Here is a 24572-nt window from a genome sequence, read left to right as displayed (position 1 = left end):
ATTTTCAGTCTGTTTTCATCTTTTTAATTAAATTTATCATAATTTTCCACCATTAAGAAAATACTATGCAAATATTTATCACATGCAATACATTGGGTCGAACATTTTGGTTTACTTGTGCAACTTTGCGGTGGACTTCTCATTGTGTCTTGTTCGTCCTCAATTGTTTTTTTCTTTTTAGAAAAACTGATTGTCTGTTTCCAATTTAAGTCTGTGAAAAAATGATTTGCAAATAATGTTTTGCAAAAAAAATAATGGTAAATGTACCTTTGAAAATAGGAAAACACATCACATCGCAAATTGATTGCAACAGTATCAAAATCTCAATGTGACAGCATATAACTTACTAATGTTACACAGGTCAGGTTTTGGTAAGCATACTGCATTGTGACGATGTATCTACTTTATAACACTACACCAGTACGTATTATATCAGTATACAACATTCCAAGTTAACGACCCAACAGCTAAATTAAATCAGAATGTTACCCATGCACAGAGCGTAGAGCATAAAAGGCAATGTAATTTAGCGAAAGATTTAAAATAACAAAACAACAACATTTTCCAGAATTAAAACAGTGTCCAAAGTCAATATTGAAAATTGCAGAATATACTGCTCGATAAGACCCTGTGACAAAGTGGTTTGCAGTACACAGGTGTACCGGTGATGTGATTACAAAACTGAAGACAGACAACAAAGCTCATGGTCCAAACAATGGTTTATTTTTGTAATCCCGGTCTGGCAACCACAAAGAATAATCCCAGGCAATACACAGCAATGTGTATTGCACTGTTTCAAACAACGGGTTACAGTCTTGAAATAATAAACACAGTATAACACCCACAAAGACACACACGATCACAAGTCCAGAGTGAGTGCCAATGAATGTGCAAGTGGTGAAATAAAATGTATTTGTGTACAGTTGGCCTTACGTATTAGCTGTCTAATAACCAAGTATATAGTTAGACACAACAAAACAAACAAACACTCACGGTACAATTTTGGTTCTCCTTTAGCGGTTCTCTCTTAACCATAACAAAGAAACAGGTCACCTAGCCACGCCCCCTTGCTTAGTGAGTTCAACTGTTTCTCCTCCAAACCATGGTTGCCACATCACTTCCCTTCTGGGGAGATAATTCTGCCACCCTCTCTAGATGGCTGACTTCTACCTTTCCATGGAATGAATTGTCAGACCATCCAGTCCGGGGCACTCTGTTCCCTTTACACAGCACCCTCACAGGCTGGGAGGGAGATTATAACCAAGATTCATTCTTTCTTTGTCACGGCCCTGAAGTCACAGCTCATTTGCAAATGGAAATGCACAAAATAACTAAAGATCATAGATTTAAAAACAAACAAACAAACAAAAAAACATCACAATATCTAAAACTGTTTATATTACTCATTCACTTTGTTTGGCTGTTTCGTCAGGTGAAACTGGAGGAAGCGCTGTATAACTGCACAATAAAAACACACTTATTTGCATGTGAGAGAAAAAAAAAACGCTAGCTGTGACAGATATTCAAATAAATTATAATATTGAAGAGATGGGCTCTGTATCAGAAAACTGGTGACAGAGTCGGAAATCACGTGTGACGGGTAAGTGCATTAATTTGTTATATATATATATATATATATATATATATATATATATATATATATATATATATATATATATATATATATATATATATATATATATATAATGGGGATTGATTTTATTCTTGATACAAGTGCAGTAAAACGTGACGTGATAATGGGTCTGGGTAACGAATATCTGAGTGCTGACTGTAAATACATTTGTTTATTTCATACTATTTGTTGCTTTTTTATGGATTTAATAACTTTGTAATGTCTATTTTAAAATCATGTTTCACAGTTGATACTTATTTTTTTCTTTCTTTCACCTTTCATTCATAATAATTTGGTAATTGGCTAGTTCGTTATAACTTCACGGTGATCTTGGTGTGGAAGGACAGTTTTCTTCATCTGTATTACACTGATCAACTACCAGATGCTTTGGGACCAAGTTATGGTGAACGATTTCTCAGTATTATGTTCCTATGGCCAGTCTTTGGGGAGTATTGTCATGTGACTAGTTGTGATGCCATACATACGCATAATGGTACAGAATTAAGGCAACTTTAACTCTCAATTTCCTCATTTTTCAAGGGTTTTGCTTGAGTAACCTCAAAGTTACTTAGCGCAGTTTTTGCAATTCATTTTATTAGGTTTTTTTTTTGTTAAAAAAATAAATAAATCGATAAATAAATAAATAAATGCATTTTAAAAAGTTAAGAAGGTTTTAGTTAACATTCCTTATTTAAATGACAGGTCAGGTTGAAACAAAGTCCTGCTGTGAAATGGATTGGAAGTGCCAAGATTGGCTTTTGTCAACTGAAAGTAGAAAATTTTTAGTATTCAGGAATAATTACACTATGTAACAGAATTTTTGTTCCTGGGTAGTAAGTGTTATTTCCTAATTGCTTATGCCTCAAAAGTATAGAAAATGGCTATTATTCCCCACAAACTTTGCTTTTGTGACCAGGACAGTGATATTTTGAAATTTCCTATTTCCAATGAGAAAACGGGCAAATTTGTGTCTTTTCGTTCACATAAAGTCAGAAAAAAACAACATATGAATCCAAATTAACATGTATTTATACTAAAGTAATACAAAAATGACTACAACAAAAGATTTAGAAGTGAGTAATTTTTCGAGATTTATAATTATACTGTAAATCACTTTCACGAATCAGCCCCCAAATGTAGTCTCCCATCATGTTCTCATTATACTGTCCTTGGTAGCGGCGTTCAAAGTCCAGTATATCCAAGCGCTCGCCTTGCTCCTCCAAGTACGCTCCCATGTTCTCCTTGAATTTATCAAGATGAGCATCAAGGATATGGACTTTGAGGGACATCCTACAGCCCATTGTGCCGTAGTTCTTCACCAGAGTTTCAACCAGCTCCACATAGTTTTCGGCCTTGTGATTGCCCAGGAAGCCCCGAACCACTGCGACAAAGCTTTTCCAAGCCGCTTTCTCCTTACTAGTGGGCTTCTTGGGGAATTCATTGCACTCCAGGATCTTCACGAAGACACCGGCTTTGACCTTTGCCTCAGACAGCTTAGGGAAGAAGTCTTGAAGGTACTTGAAGTCTGCCGACTCCTTATCTAGAGCTCTGACAAATTGTTTAATAAGGCCCAATTTGATGTGCAGTGGTGGCATCAGCACCTTCCGGGGGTCCACCAGTGGCTCCCACTTGACGTTGTTCCTCTCCACAGAGAACTCGGTCCACTGTGGCCAGTCCCGCCTGTGGTAGTGTACCTTGGTGTCCCTGCTGTCCCAAAGGCAAAGATAGCAGGGAAACTTGGTAAAACCGCCTTGGAGACCCATCAGGAATGCCACCATTTTGAAGTCTCCTATGACCTCCCAGCCATACTCATACTTCAAGGCGTCCAGCAAGGTCTTGATGCTGTTGTAATCCTCTCTGAGGTGCACCGAGTGAATCAGGGGAAGAGACGGGTACTTGTTACCATTATGGAGCAGCACAGCTTTGAGGCTCCTGGATGAGCTGTCAATGAAGAGGCGCCACTCATTCTGGTTACAGGCGATTCCGATTGCCTCGAACAGACTGGTCACATTGTGACAGAAGCAGAGCCCATCTTGACGGGTGAAGAAGATGGAAAAAGGTTAGTGACGCTTCCTCTGATCTGCGACTTGCACACTTTCATCCAACAAGTTCCATTGCTTGAGCCTAGACGTCAAAAGCTCGGCATTGGACTTGGTGAGACCAAGATCTCTAATCAAGTCGTTGAAGTCTTTTTGGTTGGGGTAGTATGGGTTTCTCTCCTCAGCTCCACCTCTGAAATTGTCATCTGGATCTACAATGTCTTCCTCGCTCTCTGACTTGCTGCTCTCTTCTAAAGACGGCTGCTCACTCTCCTGGGTACAGGGAGCTCATGGCAGTGTGGCACCGGGGCGATGGATGAAGGAAGGTCCGGATACGTGATAGCAGGTGCATTCTTGCTAGTCCGACGTTTGGAAGGGTCCACCATGCAGAAGTAGCAGTTGCTTGAGTGGTCAGTGGGTTCCCACCAAATTCTTGGGATAGCGAACTTCGTGGCTCTCTTTTCCCTTCTGTACCATCCTACAAAAATATATTTATTTCACCCATGATTAATGTTTAAGAGATTCTCGCAACATTTTTCATATATGATATATTTTTTCAATAACATTGAAAATTGTAAAACATTTTAAAATTAAAAACTTTTACAATTTTAAAAATTTTAACAAATTTTATAACATAAATTTCCGAGCAACAATTGTCCATCTTACCTTCCAGAGTTTTTTTGCAGTGCTCACAGGTGAAATGAGGTGCCCAGGGTTTGTCTTGCTCCCCGACAGGCATGCCGAAATATGCCTTGTAGGCCTGTAACAAAGTGCCCGCCCCTGTGTATATTATATGTTATGTGTTGCGTGTGGTGTGTTTAAATGTTGGTGTATAGACATTGGTACACGGGATATAAACGGGTCTGTGTAACACGAGTGTTTAAAAATGTATATGTGTATTTAGGCACGAGGATTGCACAGCACTTTACGTGCAAGTAAAATGTAGTAATATGTGAGCACGGGGAATTGCACTTTATTAATTCACGTGCTGGGATTCAAGTGAATAATTAATTGGTAATTGAATCCCAGCACAATAGTATATATAGATGCATGTTGTCACATACTGGTGGTTGGGTGTTCGGTGAGCGGAGAACGGGATTGGAGACGGAGGAAATAAGCAGTAGTAATAATAAGAGGAGAAAGTATCCGCTCACCGTGTTTGTCAGTGTCTGTCCGTGCACCGTTTTGTTAAGTTTAGTCTGTTTTTGTTTGTCTATTTATTTTGGCGTAGAGTGCCGTGTCCTGTGTTTTTCGTGTTTGTTTAAACCTTTTATTTTGTATTAAACCGGCGCCAACAGGCGTCTTCATCATTTCATTTCATCCGTCCTGTGTTTTGTGTATTTCATTACTTTTCCTGGCTCTGACGCCGCCCACTTCGGCCGTCTCTGTGACAAGGCCTCACACATCTTAGCAGATGCTTCCACGGAGTACTTTTTCACTCTTGTCTTGATAAATTGGCCGCAGACATAGCAAAATGCGTCTGCCGGATGCAGCCTTTTGATACCATCTCAGAAAAATGCAGATATGTATCCACTTAGGCAGCTGGAACTAAACTGAACTGGTGGGCTTAAGGCCCCTGTATTTATACTACTATTTATATTACTGGAAAGTTCTAGAAGTTACTTCAAGTTTACTCAGCACTGAATCTATCTGGGATGTTCTGGAAAATAGGTAAATTTCAAAATATTACTGTCCTGGTCACAAAAGCAAAGTTTGTGGGGAATAATAGCCGTTTTCTATACTTTTGAGGCATAAGCAATTAAGAAATAACACTTACTACCCAGGAACCAAAAAAAAAAAAAAAAATATATATTGTTACACAGTGTTTTCATTCAACAGTTTCCTTCAGTTTTCTTGACAGTTTTTGTAGAATCTTATCATATAATTAAATATTAAGTGTTTATAGACAAGTTTTTACAGTTAAAAGCATAGATAATCATGAAAAACCTGGTTTCAAGCAGATGTACTCAAACTTTTGACTGGTACTGCATATATATATATATATATATATATATATATATATATATATATATATATATATATATATATATATATATATATTTAAAATTTATTTATTTTTGTATTACTCTGTGTGGCAATGTTGTCCCGCCCCTGTGTGTATTTCAGTGTTGTATATTGCGTGTTGTGTGTTAATGTTGGTGTATAGTCATTGGTACATGGGATATAGGTAGGTCTGTGGAAAACAAGTTGTTTAAAATGTATGTTTGTATTTAGGAATGAGGATTGCACAGCACTTCAGGTGCAGGTAAAATGTAATAATATGTGAGCACGGGGAATTGCACTTTATTAATTCACGTGCAGTTGTACCGCGACTCCAATTGAATGATTGATTAGCAATCAAGTCTCGGTACAGCTGCATAAAAGCAGCATGTTTTCACTCACTTGGGGTTGTGTGTTCGGTGAGTGGAGAACAGGATTGGAGACGGAGGTAACAATAATAAGAATAGATTGTTAAAATATCAGCTCACCGTGTTTGTCTGTGCAGTCTGTTTTGTTTGTCTTTATTTTGGCAAAAGTGCAGTGTCCTGTGTTTTGTATTACAACCTTTTATTTTCTGTCTTTTTCACTATTAAATGCTGAGCGAAACCAATCAGAAAGAATTAACGTTAAACCAGCCAAGCATTGTCTCCTCCAATGACATTGAAATGCACCTAAATCCTATATCTGCACTACAGTGTTGATTTTGATATCCCTAGCAGTCTGGCGGTTGCGCAGTAGAAAAACAAGAAATATGTTAGACCTGCTTTGCGCACTTGTGGGAAAAAAAAAGATCTTCTCTCACAAATATTGTTTTGTGTTGGTCAGAACAATTTCTTGTGAGGGTTTAGGCAATGTATTTTGGGGAGACTTGCCTCCCCAAGCCTCTTCTATGTGCCACCTAAGCACACACATTTATTTTTTCTAATGATGTTACTGAACTGAACTCAGTCTTCACATATAAACTGAAATGCCTGAATGAAGCAATGGTGAATTTTATCAATCCTTATTGGATATTTTGTTAACTTACTTGAATGTGGCATAAGTAAACTAAAGAAATTAAATCTGTATGCATATTTCCTGAAGTAACTCAGAAGGGCATTTGCAATCTTCTGGTATGCCTTTCAATTTGATAGGTTTATTGTTGTACCAGGTGAATCATTGTAGAAAGTAAGACTTGCATCTCAATTGAGCTGTTCTCTTAAGAAGAAAAAAAAGTAAATGTGCGCTTAGAAAATACTATGTAATACATTTACGACATTGCTTTGCCATTAAGTTATATTGTATCTTATTTTCTCTTCGAGGACAAAATAACTGAAGAGAAGGTTCAAAAACTGAAAAAGAGATTTATGTCAGCCTACGATGCCTCTGCACATGGACGACTACAAATCCAAGAGGTAAACAGTTGTTCTTTTGTCCTTTAATTAACATTTATGCACAGGGAAGACATCTGATATCCTGTTATCTAAAACCTAAAATTTTTGTACACAAGACAATTCTCTATGCATAACAGAAAAGAAATAATGTTAGTTAATTGTGTCAGACAGCAAATGAGTCCTAGTCAACAATCTCCCTCCCAAGCTGTGAGGGCGCTGTATAACAGAAACAGTGGGCACTGGACTGAATGGTTTGGCAGTTCATTTCAGGGTCAGTTGGAAATCGGCCATCCAGAAAAGGCGCGGAGTCACAATACCAGCAGTCATCACCTTAATGGTGTCGGCAGTGTGTCAGTCAAGGATTGGAGGAGACATGATTGCACTTGCTATTGAAGGGGGCATGACTGAGGGTATATAAGTATGTGGCCGAGCAATCTGTTCCTTTGTTATGTTATGGAAAGATCTGTAAAGGACATACGAATGAAAAAGAAACTGAGTTTTTGTGTGTTGATTTGTCTGTCTATTTAACTGTTATATTTGCCATTATAGAAGGCCAAACTCTGGGAGCTGTAACTAAACAGCTAGCAAACAAACCCTGACTACACTTCACCATTGTACATGTATAAATTTGTAAATCACCACTTTCATTGAAGCCAATGTAACACGGGGCAACTTTTCCCAGCAACTGTTGCATCAAAAGAGTTGCTGGCAACCAAGTTGCTTCAACTTCTATGTAATACCAGGCAACCTCCAGTGGCAACCTTTTCAGGAAACAATTAATACATTTTTGTACGTTGGTATTGTATGTCGTAATGTATGTGCATAATCAGTTTGGAGTCATGCACTTACAAGAATAAAAGTTAAATTAATAAAATGCTCATATATATGAGGCTGTGTATGCAATTCAAAAAGACAAATCATTTGGTGCATACGTTTTCACTTATAGTTTTAAGTAGTTATTTATGATGACTTAATTTGGGGAGCTTATAGCAATGAATTCAATATTAAGCCCTACAATTCATACATATGTGCATACATAAATATAGATCTGTAAAGCAAAAACTATTTAGTTTGCCCAAATGTTCAAACAATTCCTTCAGGGATTGTCTTCTTTTATCCCGTTTGAAATATTCTTCATTTGAAGGATCCCATAAAAACCTGTGACCTGAAACAAAAGCGCAGTACAAATGGAAATAAATGATTTATTTTATTTATGTATTATATATACACATCTAGCCTATAGTTTATACACATATATTTAGAAAAGTAAGTTGTGATTACAGGCATTATGACAGTCCTAACTGAAGTTCTTTAACCTTGTTTTAAATCGTTACTTTTATTTATTTTGTTGCCAACAAAAAAACTTGTGCTGTAACAGGTTATTTCAGAGATTTAAAAAAAAAAAAAAAAAAATTATTACAACATACCTTTCAACAAGCAGTCTACAGTCTTTTGTTCTATGGTTAAGTGGTTTACAGTTTTGGAAACTCACTCAATTTGGACATACTTTTACCCAACCTATGTCATTAGAATATGATGTAAATAAATTATATAAAACCTTGGATGAAGGTGTCTGCTAAATCTTAATAATAATAATAATAATAATAATAATAATAATAATAATAATAATAATAGTAAAACATTTTATTTTGTATAATGGTTGAATGTATACATTGTAATGTACTATAATTAGGGCTTCTGGTTTTTGGTGTTTTCGTAGTGTTTTCTGCTCACCTTAGGTTTCTTTATTAAAACTGAGAAATGTGTTAAATGTGTAATTAGTAACTGGTGTGATTCTTGTTATGAATTAGTCTTTTAAACATGATTAAAATGTGATTGGAGTCAGACTGCAGTTGTTTCATTAGGAAGTAGAGGAGTGGTGATAAATAAGGTTTTCCAACGCTTATGTATTTTAAACTAAATACGTCAATTGTTAGAAAGAAGCGCTACACTGTCTTCATGGGTGATAAACAAATACAATGTCATTTTTTAATCGTCGATTGAGGCAACTTTAAAAACATGTCTTATTATTTAGTGGTTATTCAGTATTTAGCAGACACCTTTAAACACAACGATTTACATGGTTTGTCAAAAATAAGAATACATTGTGTTACATTGTACACATTCCACTAGGTGGCACAGTGACAACAGTTGCCCCTCAATTGTACCCACTTCACTCTCCGCTAATACGGGGTGTAGCAGGGCGGTAGAAAATCCCTGCTGTTTAAATGTATTGTTTTGTTTATTTTGAGAACGGGGTCTCCCCCTCTGCCCGTGTTGTGTTTGTTTATTATGATTTATTTATTGTATTGTATTTATTTAAATGACGGCGAAAGCCGTGTGTATTTATTTATATATTGTTGTTGTGGTTTTTAAAAACCTTGTAGTAATGTGTGGCTGTCGGCTGGTGCGTTGTTAAACTATCCGGCAGTCACACATAATTAATAAACTCGTGCAGATTGTGGTCGAGGGTAATAGACTGGTAATAGACTAATTACGAGCTAGTTAAACCCCTCGGCCACGGTATATAAGCCTGCAGCTCTCTGCAGTCGTGCTGGGTGTGTACAGAGGAGAGCACAAGAGAGCGAGAGGCGAGTAAAAAGGAAACAAAAGCAAAGGATAGGATTAGTGAAGGTGATTGCCCAGCCTGACCGGTTTGTTTAATGTTTGTGATTTATTTTGTTTAATTATTTATTTTTGCTCTGTAAGCTGTGTTTGTTTTTGTTAAAATATTTTATTTATTATTGTTTTTGAATAAATTGTGTGTCTCTTCCTGCTTCTGGCCTGACGTCACCACTTAGCCATCCATGGGGTTCCACACATACTCTACCCCCAGGCTTCACAGTACGGACTAGGCCTTGCCATTTTTTTGAACTCTGTGAAAATAATGTAACTAAGCTATAACATAAATAATCAATGCAATCTTTTTGTTTGTTCCCCACTGCTGCCTTTTCGGTAGCCATGTTTTTTTTTTTTTTTCTGAGTAGAGGTCTAGAGGTCATATGACGTAAATCTGGATCACGATTGGTTGTTTCACTGAAGTCGTGAGAAACGTTGCACAAAATCAAAATGATCTAGTTTTGAGCAACCTGCAGGAAATTGCTTGACAAAGTCGCAGGTAACTAGTTGCTGCAACTGTTGCCTGAAACAGTTGCTTGAAAGCTGGTTCGTGTTACATCGGCTTTATTAGAGCACTCACACTGGACTTGTGACTGTGTTGTGTTTGCCTTGTTTAGAGTCTTATTATTTCGGGACTGAACCCTGTGGTTTAACTGAACGATACACATCAGGTGTGAAGAGCCAGTTATTATTATGTAAGAGTGGCGATCACGCAACCCAACCAAATAAAATAGGTGCTTTTCACAGTGAACTGTCTTGTGTCTGTTATTACAGATCACTTTGTGAACTATACAGCTGCACACTGCAAACCATTAATACATCATGTTTAGTGTGTATTATTTAGTAGAACTGTCTTCTCAGTGTCAACAACATGTTTCAGGATCAACATCATGGCTAGGTAACCACCTTTCCTCACCACTCTCTGCATAAAGAAGTGTCTCCTACCTTCTTTCTCCATGAATAACTGTCTTTTGATCTTATGGTTTATGACATTTTGGAAACCCACCAGTTTTTTTTTTTATTGTTATCAGTTTTATTATGTTTTAAAATTTACTCCAAACCATATATTTTTCTTTTTATTCATATTTTCAATATTAGTATTGAGCCCATAACAAGACTAATGACCAGATGCATTTTGATTGCCTTTCTTTTGACATTAACAACTAATTTACAGTAATCTGTTGTGTATCCGCCCGTCAAATATCCACCCTAACCATTTATCCGCCATAATCAAGCTCTTCAGTACACACAGTGTTTGTCTGTGTGTGTGTGAGAGAGAGAGAGAAAGAGACGAAGAGTGAGTAAGCCGACGACGAAGTTTTTTTACTATTGAACAGAGAACATTAGTTCACAGATTCTAGATCCCACCAAAATTTTTGTACACTTTGTTGTATGTATTCGATGCGCTATTGTTGTTGGTAGTGTTATTTGAGCTATTCAGTTGGTTTTATATGTAAAAAAAAAATCCTGTTTGCCTGCGGGGAGTATCATCTTCAACCTCTGTCTTGATCTCCTGCCTGTCATTCAGCAGCGAATGCATGCACCCACATAGCAGACGGCTACCCTGTCACAATAATTAATACCCTGTATCATTCTAAACAAAGGATTTAGGGGAGCTCCCTAATAAAAGCTTAACTTCAAAATAATAATTGTGTGAATACAATAATTGTTACAACTGTGTATAATGGTATTTAAAACAGGATTAATTTATCTGACTTTTTACATATCCGTCCTTACCAGGGGCATCATTTGCTATAGGGCGGGAGGGTAGTACACCCCCCAGACACATAATATAATAACACTATTATTATTATTATTATTATTATTATTATTGTTGTAAAGTATCACATTACACTTATAAAATACAATAAATTCAGTAGTAAGTGAGAGAATTCAAATGAAAGAAAATGAATACAGTAAATAATTGTTTACAATCGATTACAACTAAGAGCAGTTAAACTTAAAAATATTTAGTGATAAGAGTAAATTCCATCAAGAGCAAGTACATTATCCTCCACTAACACCGTCAGGGTTATTGCACGTTTATATCGGGCAAGTAGCGTTTGCTATTTGTCATTCAGATTGATTTCAATAATAAAGGAATTAGAACATAAGAAGAACATAAGAAAGTTTACAAACGAGAGGAGGCCATTCGGCCCATCTTGCTCGTTTGGTTGTTAGTAGCTTATTGATCCCAAAATCTCATCAAGCAGCTTCTTGAAGGATCCCAGGGTGTCAGCTTCAACAACATTACTGGGGAGTTGATTCCAGACCCTCACAATTCTCTGTGTAAAAAAGTGTCTCCTATTTTCTGTTCTGAATGCCCCTTTTTCTAAACTCCATTTGTGACCCCTGGTCCTTGTTTCTTTTTTCAGGCTGAAAAAGTCCCTTGGGTCGACACTGTCAATACCTTTTAGAATTTTGAATTGAATTAGAATTATACCGTGTTAAGCGTGTTGTATATTTGAGCAAACTCAGCCTTTTGGATCTCGTTATGTGCCATTCACATAGATTTAAATAACAAACACACTGCGTATACTATAGTAATTGCTCTTAATAATCAACTAATCAGCAGTTGTTACCTTGCCAGTCATATATATTTCAATACAAAAGGCAACACTTTACTGTAGTAAAAGCTTGACAGATCGATCGATCAGCTGTTTGCACCTCGTTACTGAGTAATTACCCCCGTACTCTACCTTGGCTATTTAATCCCTGTATGCATGTCAGGTTTACAGTTTGAAAATACAGCACTAACTCCAACACCAGGCATGGCTGGAAAGAGAAAAGCAATGCACATCAGCATGAAAAATTCAGTGTAAATAACATTTATCTGTAGATGCTGTGCACTTGCTAAAGCATGCTTGGAACTCTGTCAGTTAGCAAACAATGCAATGTTGCTTAAAAAAACAGCGTTCCCTTTCAATTCGAAGTTGGCCACCAAACATCGTTATGGGATACACTCCTGCCTATTGGTAGGTGTCACTGAGCTCTTACTATCAAAGCTGCCGATAGGCCCCCCTTCCCTAAATGATCTCCTCGGTCCCACCTACCGAGGGAATAAAACCGTCATGCAGGGAAGGATCAACCTCTTTTCACTTCTCAAGTTGGTAAGGTAAGAATCTGTGTTGCATTGAGCCCTTTTTATTACTTTAAAAGATCTGCATTGAGCTTGCTGCTAGTTCCCTTGCACTTTGTGCTGAAAGCTGGATTGCCGTTTTCACGGAATCAGTAGTTCCTAAATCGTAGCCCTTTTCCCCCTTTTTATACTGCCTTCAGCACCTGCTCACTTGCATTGCAGGCTGCTTTGTCTTTACTGTCTGTCATCTGTGAGTCGACTGCCTGTGCAGTATTGATTTTAAAGGAGTGAATGTGTGTCTTTCACCCGTTTTTACTTTGGAGAACGCTGTTACTCCACTGGGGCTAGGCTTACCTTGTCCCTTTCGTTGAGTTAGCCCACCAGCCACCTTCGGGCTGCCGGTCGGTGCCTTGTAGTTTTGATTGTGCTGCGCGTCCTCGTGCTTGCGCAGAGGACTGGCTACAATGTGACTGCTTACAGCCCCAACCAAGCATGTATTCCTCACCTAAATTAACTCAACTGAGAGCTATACATTACACATGTATGCAGTTTGGAGTAGTGGTTCGGGCTCTGGCCTGTTGACTGGAGAGTCCTGGGTTCAATTCCTTCTGCTGTACCCTTGAGCAATGTTTTGCTCTATTAAAAACCCAACTGTTCCAGAATTTGTATTGTTATTTATTTATTTGGCAGATGCCTTTATCCAAGTCAACTTACAGGGTTACAATGCAAGATTCATATTTCAATACAGTATAGTTTACAGTAAGTGCAAGTGCATTGGAGGTAGGAGGGGGCAGTGTGGTGAAGAGAGTGATTGGCAAGAACAAGGGTCTTGAATTGAATGTGAGCGGAGAGAGGTAGCCAGTGGTGCGTTCAAAGCAGAGTGCTAGCATGAGAGTAGCGAAGTTGAGAGAATAGAAGACGAGCTGCAGAATTCTGAATGAGATGAAGGGGGCTGATAGTCAAAGCAGGGAGACCAACAAGAAGAGTAGTCCAATCTGGAGAGTACAAGAGCATGGACCAGGAGTTGAGTGTAATAAATAGTGAGAAAAGGATGGTTTCGGTAGATGTTGCTACAAAGTGGCAAATGCATTACAGAGACGATATATGTTGAGAGTATTAGAAAGTCTCTCCAACGTCATGATTTATGTGACGTAGCAGCACATACCACACACACTCCACATGCTATAAGAAGAGTGCGTCTAAAACATGACACAACCATCATGACGGTAAAAATAGACATAATGAAGCGTTGTTATCTTTGTATAAGTTAGTGATCAGCAGATGTGTCAGCCACACGAAGAGCACAGTGTGTGGTTTTCACTAACTCTGCTGTGCAGAATAATTTTTTTTTCTATGGGTAAATATCATAACTTTCTTCCTAGGCATCGGGACACGGAACATGTAGTAGGAAATTGGGACTGTCCTGACCATATAGGGACTGTTGGCATATATGGATAGTACGCAACCCCGGTCCTTAGGTGTATTTTGGGTTATTTTGTATAGTGTGGGTTCACTTTGAGTTCAAAGACGACCACCAACAATAGTTTTGGGATATGCCTGCCACAGGTCAGGTATTCACTGAGTATTTTATGTCAGAGCTGCCAATAGGCCTCTCCGGGGAGTGATGTCCTTGGTGCCACCTCCCGAAGGAACAAACAGTCACTGCACAGAGCTAATTTCCTCTTTTGCTTCTCACTGTGATAAGGTAAGGTACTAACCTGTCCAGTTTCTGTGATTGAGTCTGTATGAAAGAGCTCTCACTCGAGTTTTATGGAGATTTCCTGCAATATTTTATATTGCTGGAAATCGGCTTGCCACTTTCCTGGAATCAGAATCTCTGCTTCTGTGAACTGAGGTGTAACACTGCGCAACTACGCTTTGTTAAATGTTCTTTCTTTCACCAGTCTGCACACTGCTTTCTAAACCTGCAGCATCTGCTGTTGTGTGTGTTTTTTCTCCTACTGTTGGAGCTAAAAAAAAAAAAAAAAAAAAAAGATATGCATGATTTCCTCTGCTGGTTGCCTTGGCCCACCCGCTCAGTGCGCTTGGCCCAAAAAAAAAAAAAAAAAAAAAAAAAAAAAATTCCACAGTCCACCTTTCTGGTACGGTGACTGTTCTAACCCACAGCTAGGCTGTTCTGTGTGTATGTGTGTGTCTGTTTTTCTTTTACTTCTCTTGCAGTTAAAAAATAAATAAATAAATAAATAAATACAAATAATTAGACAACATGTGCTTCCTTCACTGTGGGTTGGCTCTACCTGTTGAGTAGACTCCACCAGCTGTCTCAGCCCGTCCACCTCGGTGCGTTGGGTCTTAAAAAAAACAAAAACAACAAACAGTACTGTCTTATTTTTGCTGTATAAACTAGCAGCTCAACCTGCTCCTAACGTAGATCTTGAGCCTGTGCTCCACTTGGTGTATGTTACACGCTCCAGAGTTTAAGCACCCTCTGTGCTTCGGCACCCTCAGGTTACACACCGGTTACGTGCTTCAGTTCCATCAATCAAGCCGTCTACCTCATAGAACCCACCTCCAAGAGTAGGGGTTCTACTCGAGATATTTTTTGGTGCCAAAGAAGGATGATGGCTGTGGCAGAGCAAAGTTCTGCCCTTTTTAAATTGGCAGGGATGGGGTTAATTTCCCCTACCTGCCTGGGTTTATTATGTTCAGGTGGTTGGGGTTGATTAGTTGATTAGGTTAATTAACGATCAATCAGCGGCCTGCCACCTGACATAAAAGGAGGCCTCTGCTTCTCATTTGGGAGGAGGGAGCTGAGGAAGCATGTTGGTGTTTGTGGTGTTTGTGGTGTTTGTGGTGTTTGTGAATTCTACATCCAGTGAAGGCATTGCCCAGCCTGGAAACCTTTGTGTACTGTTTTTTTTTTTTTGTGTTTAAATCCCTTTATTTTGCCCTTGTGCACTTTTATTTTGTGTTTATTTATAATAAAAGTATATTTTTTTGAACTGCAGACTGTCTCTGGGCCTCTATCCACTCACCAGCCTTCCACATTTGGTGTTAGAGTGGGATAGCGCCACCTAGAGGCTCAGAGCTGTATTTTTTTTTTTTTGTTTTGTGGAATTTTTGGGATATATATATATATATATATATATATATATATATATATATATATATATATATATATATATATATATATATATTTTTTTTTTTTTTAAACATGGGAAAGAAGAGCAGACAGCGGCAAAGGCAGGAAAAGCAGCAGCTGAGAAATGTAAGCTGCTGCAGCCACCGCTGGAGGACCCGGCCAGCCTCTTCCCCTGGTGTTCCTGGTGCAGGAAGGAGGACAATCGTTGGCGGTCCTGCCCAAATGTGCCCCCGGCAAACTGGTGTGGCCGGTGTGAGGAGGACGGCCACAACTGGGCAGGATGCCCCTACAACCAGGCCCAGGAAGAGGCGCAGTATTCACCCCGGGCATCAGGGGCCACCCCACTACCCCCAGCACCACCACCTTCACCACCGTCCCCCGAGATCTGGGACTGGTTGATGCACCCTGAGGCAGACCTCGTCCACTATCTCCCCATAGTTATCAACACGCTGTGGCGTTGAGATGGGGAGAGGTGGGAACAGTGGGAGGAACAACACCACCCAGCGTCCTTCCCAGAGGTTGCCCTCATGGTGGTTAATTACCTGGCGGTAGACATGGGAGATGCCCCAGTCACTCCAATAAAGAGGGTGGAGATGCCTTCCCGAGAGCCAGAGAGGGGTGAGCCGCCTTTCCGGGAGCCAGAGAGGGGTGGGCTGCCTTCCTGAGAGCCAGAGAGGGAGGAGGAGCTGCCGTCCCCAGAGCCAGAGATGGAAGAGGAGCCGCCGTCGTCCCCAGAACCAGAGAGGGAGGAGGAGCTGCCGTCGTCCTCAGAGCCAGAGAGGGAGGAGGAGCCGCCATTGTCCCGAGAGCCAGAGAGGGAGGAGGAGCCACTGCCATCCCCAGAGCCAGAGAGGGAGGAGGAGCCGTCGTCCCGAGAGCCAGAGAAGGAGGAGCTGCCGTCGCTCCCAGAGCCCGAGAGGGAGGAGGAGCGGCCATTGTCCCGAGAGCCAGAGAGGGAGGAGGAGCCGCTGCCATCCCCAGAGCCAGAGAGGGAGGAGGAGCCGTCGTCCCGAGAGCCAGAGAAGGAGGAGCTGTCGTCGCTCCCAGAGCCCGAGAGGGAGGAGGAGCGGCCACCGCTCCCAGAGCCCGAGAGGGAGGAGCCGCCACTCTCAGAGCCCAGAGGGGAGGAGCTATGGCCCAAGGATGCCTGCCTTGCACCGTCCAGGGATGCCACACCCGCTCCGCTCTGGGATGACTCATTTGGATCGCCTGGGGTTGCCTGCTGCTCCACATCTCTTGGGACTGCTGGTGTCTCCTTTTTGTTTTCTAGGGTTGCCGAGGATCCGCCGCCGTCGCCGCCTCCGCCACTAGAGGGAGCCGGGCCGCCGTCGCCGTACTACCTTGGAGATCCAGGGCCCCCTCAACCAAAGAAGGCTTGGGGGCTCCGACACCAACCCTGCCCACCACCATCCACCATAACAGCCCACCCAAGGGACATAATTGGAATTTTGGGGGGAGGGGGGTGGGGGGAAGGGCGGAGTTGGCCGATTGCGGCCGGTGTACGTTGTACATGGGGGGAGGTGTGTGGCAGAGCAAAGCTCTGCCCTTTTTAAATTGGCAAGGATGGGGTTAATTTCCCCTACCTGCCTGGGTTTACTATGTTCAGGTGGCTGGGGTTGATTAGTTGATTAGGTTAATTTTAATGATCAATCAGCGCCCAGCCACCTGATATAAAAGGAGGCCTCTGCTTCTCATTTGGAAGGAGGGAGCTGAGGAAGCAGGTTGGTGTTTGTGGTTGGAAACCTTTATTTTTGTAAGTTTGTTTTTTGTACTGTTTTTTTGTGTTTAAATCCCTTTATTTTGCCCTTGTGCACTTTTATTTTGTGTTTTTTTATAATAAAAGTATATTTTTTTGAACTGCAGACTGTCTCTGGGCCTTTATCCACTCACCAGCCTTCCACAACGGTCTTCACCCCACCCTAGACCTGAGACACCTCAATGGGTTCTTGAGGGAGAAAAGGTTCCAAATAGTCACACACCGTCATATTCTCCAGTCTGTCCAGCCAGGCAACCTTTTTACTACTGTGAACTTAAAGAATGCATATTCTCAAGTCCCTATTCATCCCATAGGGAAGCATCTTAGAGTTGTCCATGCTGTGATTCAGCCTCTCCTTAGCCCCCCACATGTTTTAAAAGTGCATGGATGCCGCCCTAGCTCCCTTGCGGCTGCAAGTGATCAGGATGATGAACTACCTGGACGACTGGTTGATCTGTCCTAGTCACAGGATGGAGCAGTGGTCCACACAGTGATTGTGATGAAACATCTGTTGAGGCTGGGTCTCACCCTCAATGATGCCAGAGCCAATTAACACTAGAACCGCCATGCGGGTCAATTTGGCCCATTTTGGATTTCAAATGTTAATTGCTCTTCCATTGTAAATCGTGCATTTTTAGTCTGTTTTTGACTTTTCCTAAATTTATTAATTAAATATCCAGACGGCGTTTGATAGCCAAAATCACAAAAATTATGAAGTTACAAACAATTCTATCTAGAACCACCATACGGGTAAATGTGACCCATGCATTACAATGCATGTCTTTTTTCAATATAATGTAAAATATTTTATTATTTTTGTAAATGCAGCAAACAAGACATGCCTCCTCCTTCTAGTGCACCTGTGTTTTTTTTTATTTCAAGCCTTTGTTTGTAGACTGACTGCGAGACAGAGATTACTATATTTGCGGAGGTGTCAAGATGCAAACTCAGTGAAAGCCTATGTGTTATTTTTCAATGTACCTGGGAGACAAAAATCCTTAATTTTGTTCCACAAATGCAACAGGGAATATATCAGAAGGAAACATATAATCTTGAAAGTAGTCATTTTGATTGGAATATGGCAAGCTGCACTCAGATGCACACAGATGAAATGACAGGTAGGATAACAACGTATGTGCCTAATAAGAACCATATTTTATATATTATTTTTTATATTATTTTTAGAAAAAAAACATTTTGGTTTAACTGGTTTAAAACACAGCTCCTGTATGCAGGCAGAGTCAGTTGGCAGACACGTATGCTCCTCTATAGAGCACAATGCTGCCCTAATACTGGAAGTAGTTATATTTTCTTTTTATGTAGTATTAGAAACAATGATTTCGGTTTTATAGTTTTGTGTGTACATATACCCATTTACACCTGTACACAGATATATGTGCATACCTGTTTCTTTTGAAATTTGTATATTAATTTTTTTCAGTTTGTAGTCGTGCTGTATATGTGCTCATTTTAGAAATAAAGCCTTTTAATTTTACATTTAAATATAGTGTTTCTGTGATGCAAGGATATGATGTTCATGAATAAACCTTTTCAGTTGTATCTGATAGTATGTCTTTAATTTTCATAGCAAAGCAGATTAAAAATATATGGGTCAAAGTGACCCACGTGGCAGTTCTAGTGTTAATGCCGGTGTAAAGTACGGTCTACTTGAGTTTCCAGCTGGATTCCCTTACGATGCAAGCCTACCTGTCAGATGACAGAGTAGTTTCCTGTAACAGGGTGACGTGTTACATGTGTTGCATTGGTGTTGATATGCCACACAGGCACGCAGATTAAATTTCAACACAGAACAGACACTGCTGTACCAGCGATGGTAGACCTAGTGTCACATTTAATAAAGAAATAAAAACAAAAACAAAAGCTAAAAATAAAAGGTCGCCACACAAAGTGACGAACGCTAGTCCCACTACAAGGAACGTCCCGCACCAGGAACCCACTACTCTACGGTAACCCTCTCTGCACTGTTTTGGGATCTACATCCCCTAAGCTGACCTACTTCTGTTCTGTTGCTTCTGAAGTCCTGGCCTCCCAGCGACTTTGGGCTCTTCCGACGTTCCTGGCTGGGGAGAGCCTTCACAGACACCATCTTGCAGTTAAATGGTTCCGAGGTAGCAGTTCCTGCAGAGCGGACACTCCCCTGTGAACAAACACAGTGCCTGTCTGTGTGTCAATGGCATTTCAATCGCCTCGAGCTGTAGCCCAGACGCTTTTTGAGCTCTGCGCAGCATCCCCATCCCCAGACCTCCCGATCATCTTAGCTCAGGACGAGCCTGCCTCTCATCTCTTTGCTTAGCAACACGTCTCTGGCTGCGCGTTGCAGCTGATTTAACACAGGCACACACATTTGTGCAGAAACCAGCGACCCGGCTTCCTGTCACACTGCCATTTGCAACTGTCTGGCCCTGTTCCGCCTTAGGGCTCCCAGTCGCAGTTGTCTGTACACTGCAGAATGCTAGGGCCTCCTCCACAGGGGTGTTATATGCCATATGTGGAAATATTTTCTAAGTTGGTGCGTGGCCAGAGGTCATGACCCCAATTATTGCCCTATAGTAACTAATTTGCAGTTTCTGCAAGATCTGTTAGAGATGGGTCGATCCATCTCTACATTGAAAGCGTACCTAGCAGCCATATCTGCATGCCGTCACCATTGTCTCAGTGTCCCGGCACTTATATACAAGTGACACGTTTTTTCCAGGAGGGCCGTTCTCCCCGAATGGAGCCTTGATATTGTACTGGAGGCTCTCACGAAGACCACGTTTGAGCCCATACACTTCATAGAGCTGAAGTATCTATCTATGAAGACAGCCTTCCTCTTGGCTATCAGCTCTGCTGAGCAGATCAGTGAGCTGCAGGTGCTGTCTGTGCACAGCTCCTGCATGCATATTTGGGATGATGGTGGCAGGGTGTCTCTGCATACCAACCCTGCTTTCCTCCCCAAGGTGATTACAGCCTTCCACATTAATCAGTCTGTGGAACTGGAGTCCTTCCTTCCATCCACCACCGTTTCCTTCAACAGAGGATGAGAGATTAAATTTCCTCTGCCCAGTGCGGGCATTGAGATACTATGTGGATAGGGCAAGAGCTCCGCGACAGTCTGACCAGCTCTTTGTCTGTCATGGGACATGAACCCTAGGACAGCCCCTCTCAAAGCAGCATCTGTCACATTGTATTGTGGACACAGTCTCGACTAAGTATGATGGTCCTGGCTTCCCCCCACCTGGTAGGGTAGCCACACACTCCACTAGAGGGTTGTCTATATCTTGAGCCCTCTTCAGAGGGGCCTCGATGTCTGATATTTGTACCTCTAGCACTCACTGTGGACTTGTGTTTGTGTCTTGTGTTCTGTGTGGGTGTTAAAGATCAGGACTATTATTATTTTGGGACCAACCTGTGGATTAAAACACAACACACATCACTATCTTGCCTGTTTTCATTGTTGTTATTTACTGCCTTTTGTCATCAGACTTTGGATTGTACAAATAAAACACCTTTGCACCTGCATAATTGCCTGTCTGTTTATTGATCACCGCAACACTTCTGCACCTTCACACTGTTAACCAATTTGCCACAATTACACACCCAAGTGGTAGTATATTTAGGATTCATGTTTGGATTGAAGACAGTTTGTAGGGTTGTAGTGCTCATACATTTGGTCTGATGGGTCATGCTTTACAAAACATAACCTCGCTGAAGTAACACTTTTTTCTCTTTACTGTAGCTTGCAAATATGATGTTACCAAAAGATGAAAACTTCCTGCTACTTTTCAGACGGGAAACGCCACTTGATAACAGCGTAGAGTTTATGAGGGTAAGCAAATGTTAAATCCTAAATCTGAAGGTTCTGGAATGTCACTAGAAACAAAGATGGTGAGTTTTCAAATGCCTATTTACTGTAGCACTATTACTCCCCTCAATAAAGTAAAAATAGTAACATCTAAAATAAGTGAACTTTTTAGCAAGTACAATAGTTCTTGTTGTGAAGCATCCACACTATAATTTGATGGAACAGCACAACCTTTTAATTTTAGCCATTTTTTTGTTTGATTTCAGGGCAACATTTTTAGCATGACAGCTCATTCATTAATCACCTTTATTGTCATAGGAGCTGAGCACCCGCTTAGTTTTCCTTGTCGGTGCCTACTCCCCTAAATATTGATCTTCTTAAACAAAAATGATCAAATGACATTGTGAGGCGAGAGTGTATTAAATAGAATGTCCAGACAGTAATTTATGTGTACAGAAATAAAATAATTTATTTTTATTTTCTATACACAACAAAAGGATTAAATAACAAACTTTGCCATGTTTGCTGTGAGCCCCGCCCTCCTCAGAGACTGTAAGACGGCTTCTAATCTAGTCAAATGTTCTCTCCAGGAAGAACTATAAATGACTACATCATCGATATACGCAGCTGCATACTCTCGATGAGGTTGTAAAACCCTGTCCATTAGTCTCTGAAAAGTAGCAGGCGCTCCATGAAGTCCGAACGGCATAGTACAAAATTGAAAAAGACCCTCTGGGGTTGAAAATGCCGTTTTCTCACGAGAGGCTTTCGTTAATGGAATTTGCCAATATCCTTTCGTCAGATCCAGAGTTGAAATAAACCGAGCTTGCCCCAGTTTGTCTAAGAGTTCATCTACTCGAGGCATGGGATATGCATCAAACTTGGAGATAGCATTCACCCTCCTAAAATCGATACATAATCGTAGTGACCCATCTGGCTTGTCTATTGGTACTATTGGGCTACACCACTCACTTCGGGAAGGTTCAATTACCCCAAGTTTCAACATACACTCCACCTCCCTTCGAACAGAATCTCTCCGACTCTCTGGAATGCGATACGGTCTCTGTCTAACTCTTAGACCTGGCGGAGTGATAATAGCATGTTCGATCAAATGCGTTCTTCCAGGCACGTTAGAAAACACATCACTGAACATTTTAATTAGATTGCTTACCTCTTCACGCTGATCAGGAGTTAATTGTTCCCCCATCGGGACCTCAATTGCTGACTCTGACTCAATTGAGGGTCCAAAATCCTCTCCCTCCTGTACAGGAGATATAAAATGGACTTCCCGTTCTTTCCACGGTTTCAGGAGATTAACATGATAAATTTGACTTTCTTTCCGACGCCCAGGCTGTCGGATCTCATAATTGACTTTACCAATTGCTCGAATAACCTGAAAGGGACCCTGCCATTTAGCAAACAACTTAGATTCCGATGAGGGCAACAATAACAACACTTTATCTCCAGGTCGAAAGTTCCGAATTCTTGCATTTTTATTGTAGCTTTGTTGCTGCTTCTGCTGTGCCGCTTTGAGATTGTCATGTGCCAATCGACCGACTAATTCTAAGCGATCGCGTAACTGCAACACGTATTTTACTACATTTTTAGACTCCTTTGACTGTTCTTCCCAGCCTTCTCTTATGAGATCCAAGATACCCCGCGGCTGCCGACCGTACAAGAGCTCAAACGGGGAAAACCCCGTTGAGGATTGTGGTACCTCGCGAACTGCAAAGAGCAAGTAGGGAAGCAGTTTAGCCCAATTGCGTTTTTCTTGATCTACAAAGCGGCGCAACATATTTTTCAAAGTCTGATTAAATCGTTCAACAAGCCCATCCGTTTGTGGATGAAAAACTGAGGTTCTAATTGAACGAATTTTCAATAATTTATATAGTTGCTGAATACAGTCTGACATAAAATTAGTGCCCTGATCAGTGAGAATTTCTTTCGGGATTCCCACCCTAGAGAATATTTTTACCAATTCATTTGCTACAGCTACTGCATTCATAGAGCGTAAGGGAACAGCTTCTGGATATCTCGTTGCGTAGTCCACTACTACTAAAATATACCGATATCCTGACTCTGTTCCCTCCAGAGGGCCTACTAAATCTACACCAATCCTTTCAAACGGTACCCCAATAATTGGAAGTGGAACCAGAGGTGCGGGGCGAACTGACTTAGGGGCAGCTAATTGACATTCAGGACACTCCGATACATACTTCCGCACAAGACCATAAACCCCAGGCCAAAAAAACCGGGCCAGAATTCGTTCCTGAGTCTTTTCAGTTCCCAAATGACCTGAAAATGGAATGTCATGCGCCAATCTCATGACTTCTGACTGAAAAGGCCTAGGAACCAATAACTGTTTTACGAGCTGTCCCGTCCCGGGAGCCCGGGTTATTCTATATAATAAGTGCCCAGATACAGAAAAATGCGGAAATACCACCGGTTGTCCTTCCTGCATATCCTTCCCCTCGATATATCTAACCCGTTTCCAAGCATACCGTAACGTGGGATCATTTTGTTGTTCATATCCCAAGTCAATATCTCGGTCCCAATGGTTAGGTACACAGAGAGGAGTGTCTTTTATTACATGACCTTCCACCTCAGTAACCTCGCAGCCCCGGTTACACTGAATACCTACTCCCTTTCCTTGCCGTTTCAGCGATTGGTTTACTTTTGTGTCAGACCCCTCCCCTTGTCGTCTCAGAGTTCCCTCATATTTTTCCACCCGACGCTCTCTTTTTGTTTTTCTTGGGCGGATTTTAGGGTTAAACAGGTCGGATTGCAACGGAAAAATCTCGCCAATTGTTTTCTCCTGTTGCTTTAATTGTCCCCTGGTAGAAACTAAGACCATTTCCCGACCTAAAATACGATCAAAAAACGGCCAGTCTCTTCCCAGGAGAACAGGGTATGGTAAACATTGCGCTACAGCCACTTTAACGCAAGCTGAATAATCACCTACAATAAGTCTAACTTTAGTGGTGGGATAAACCCGAGTTTCTCCATGAATACAGGAGATAGCCACTTTACCCTGTGGCTCCCAGGCTACCCCATCCAAGAGAGCTTGCCGAATCAATGTTTGTGCACACCCAGAGTCCGCAAATGCGTAAGTACTCTTTCCCCCGACCTGTACTCTTAACTGATAAGGGCCCTCCCGACATTCC

At 41.0% G+C, this 24572-nt stretch overlaps 1 protein-coding gene across 2 annotated transcripts in view; it reads left to right on the top strand.

Moving 5' to 3' along the window:
- Nucleotides 1–24572, top strand: part of scgn (secretagogin, EF-hand calcium binding protein) — a 69206-nt gene that overhangs the window by 8426 nt on the left and 36208 nt on the right. Inside the window, exons 3-4 of one of the 2 annotated variants that reach the window (XM_041248062.1) lie at nucleotides 6975–7067; nucleotides 21343–21432. In XM_041248062.1, the coding sequence (XP_041103996.1) occupies nucleotides 6975–7067; nucleotides 21343–21432 (183 nt within the window). The remainder of the gene's footprint in view (nucleotides 1–6974; nucleotides 7068–21342; nucleotides 21433–24572) is intronic. The other variant, XM_041248063.1, reaches the window with a different exon arrangement.

Source organism: Polyodon spathula, chromosome 4 (assembly GCF_017654505.1).
Source record: "Polyodon spathula isolate WHYD16114869_AA chromosome 4, ASM1765450v1, whole genome shotgun sequence".
In the NCBI taxonomy this organism is placed as follows: Eukaryota; Metazoa; Chordata; class Actinopteri; order Acipenseriformes; family Polyodontidae; genus Polyodon; species Polyodon spathula.
This window is presented reverse-complemented; position numbering and strand designations above follow the sequence as displayed.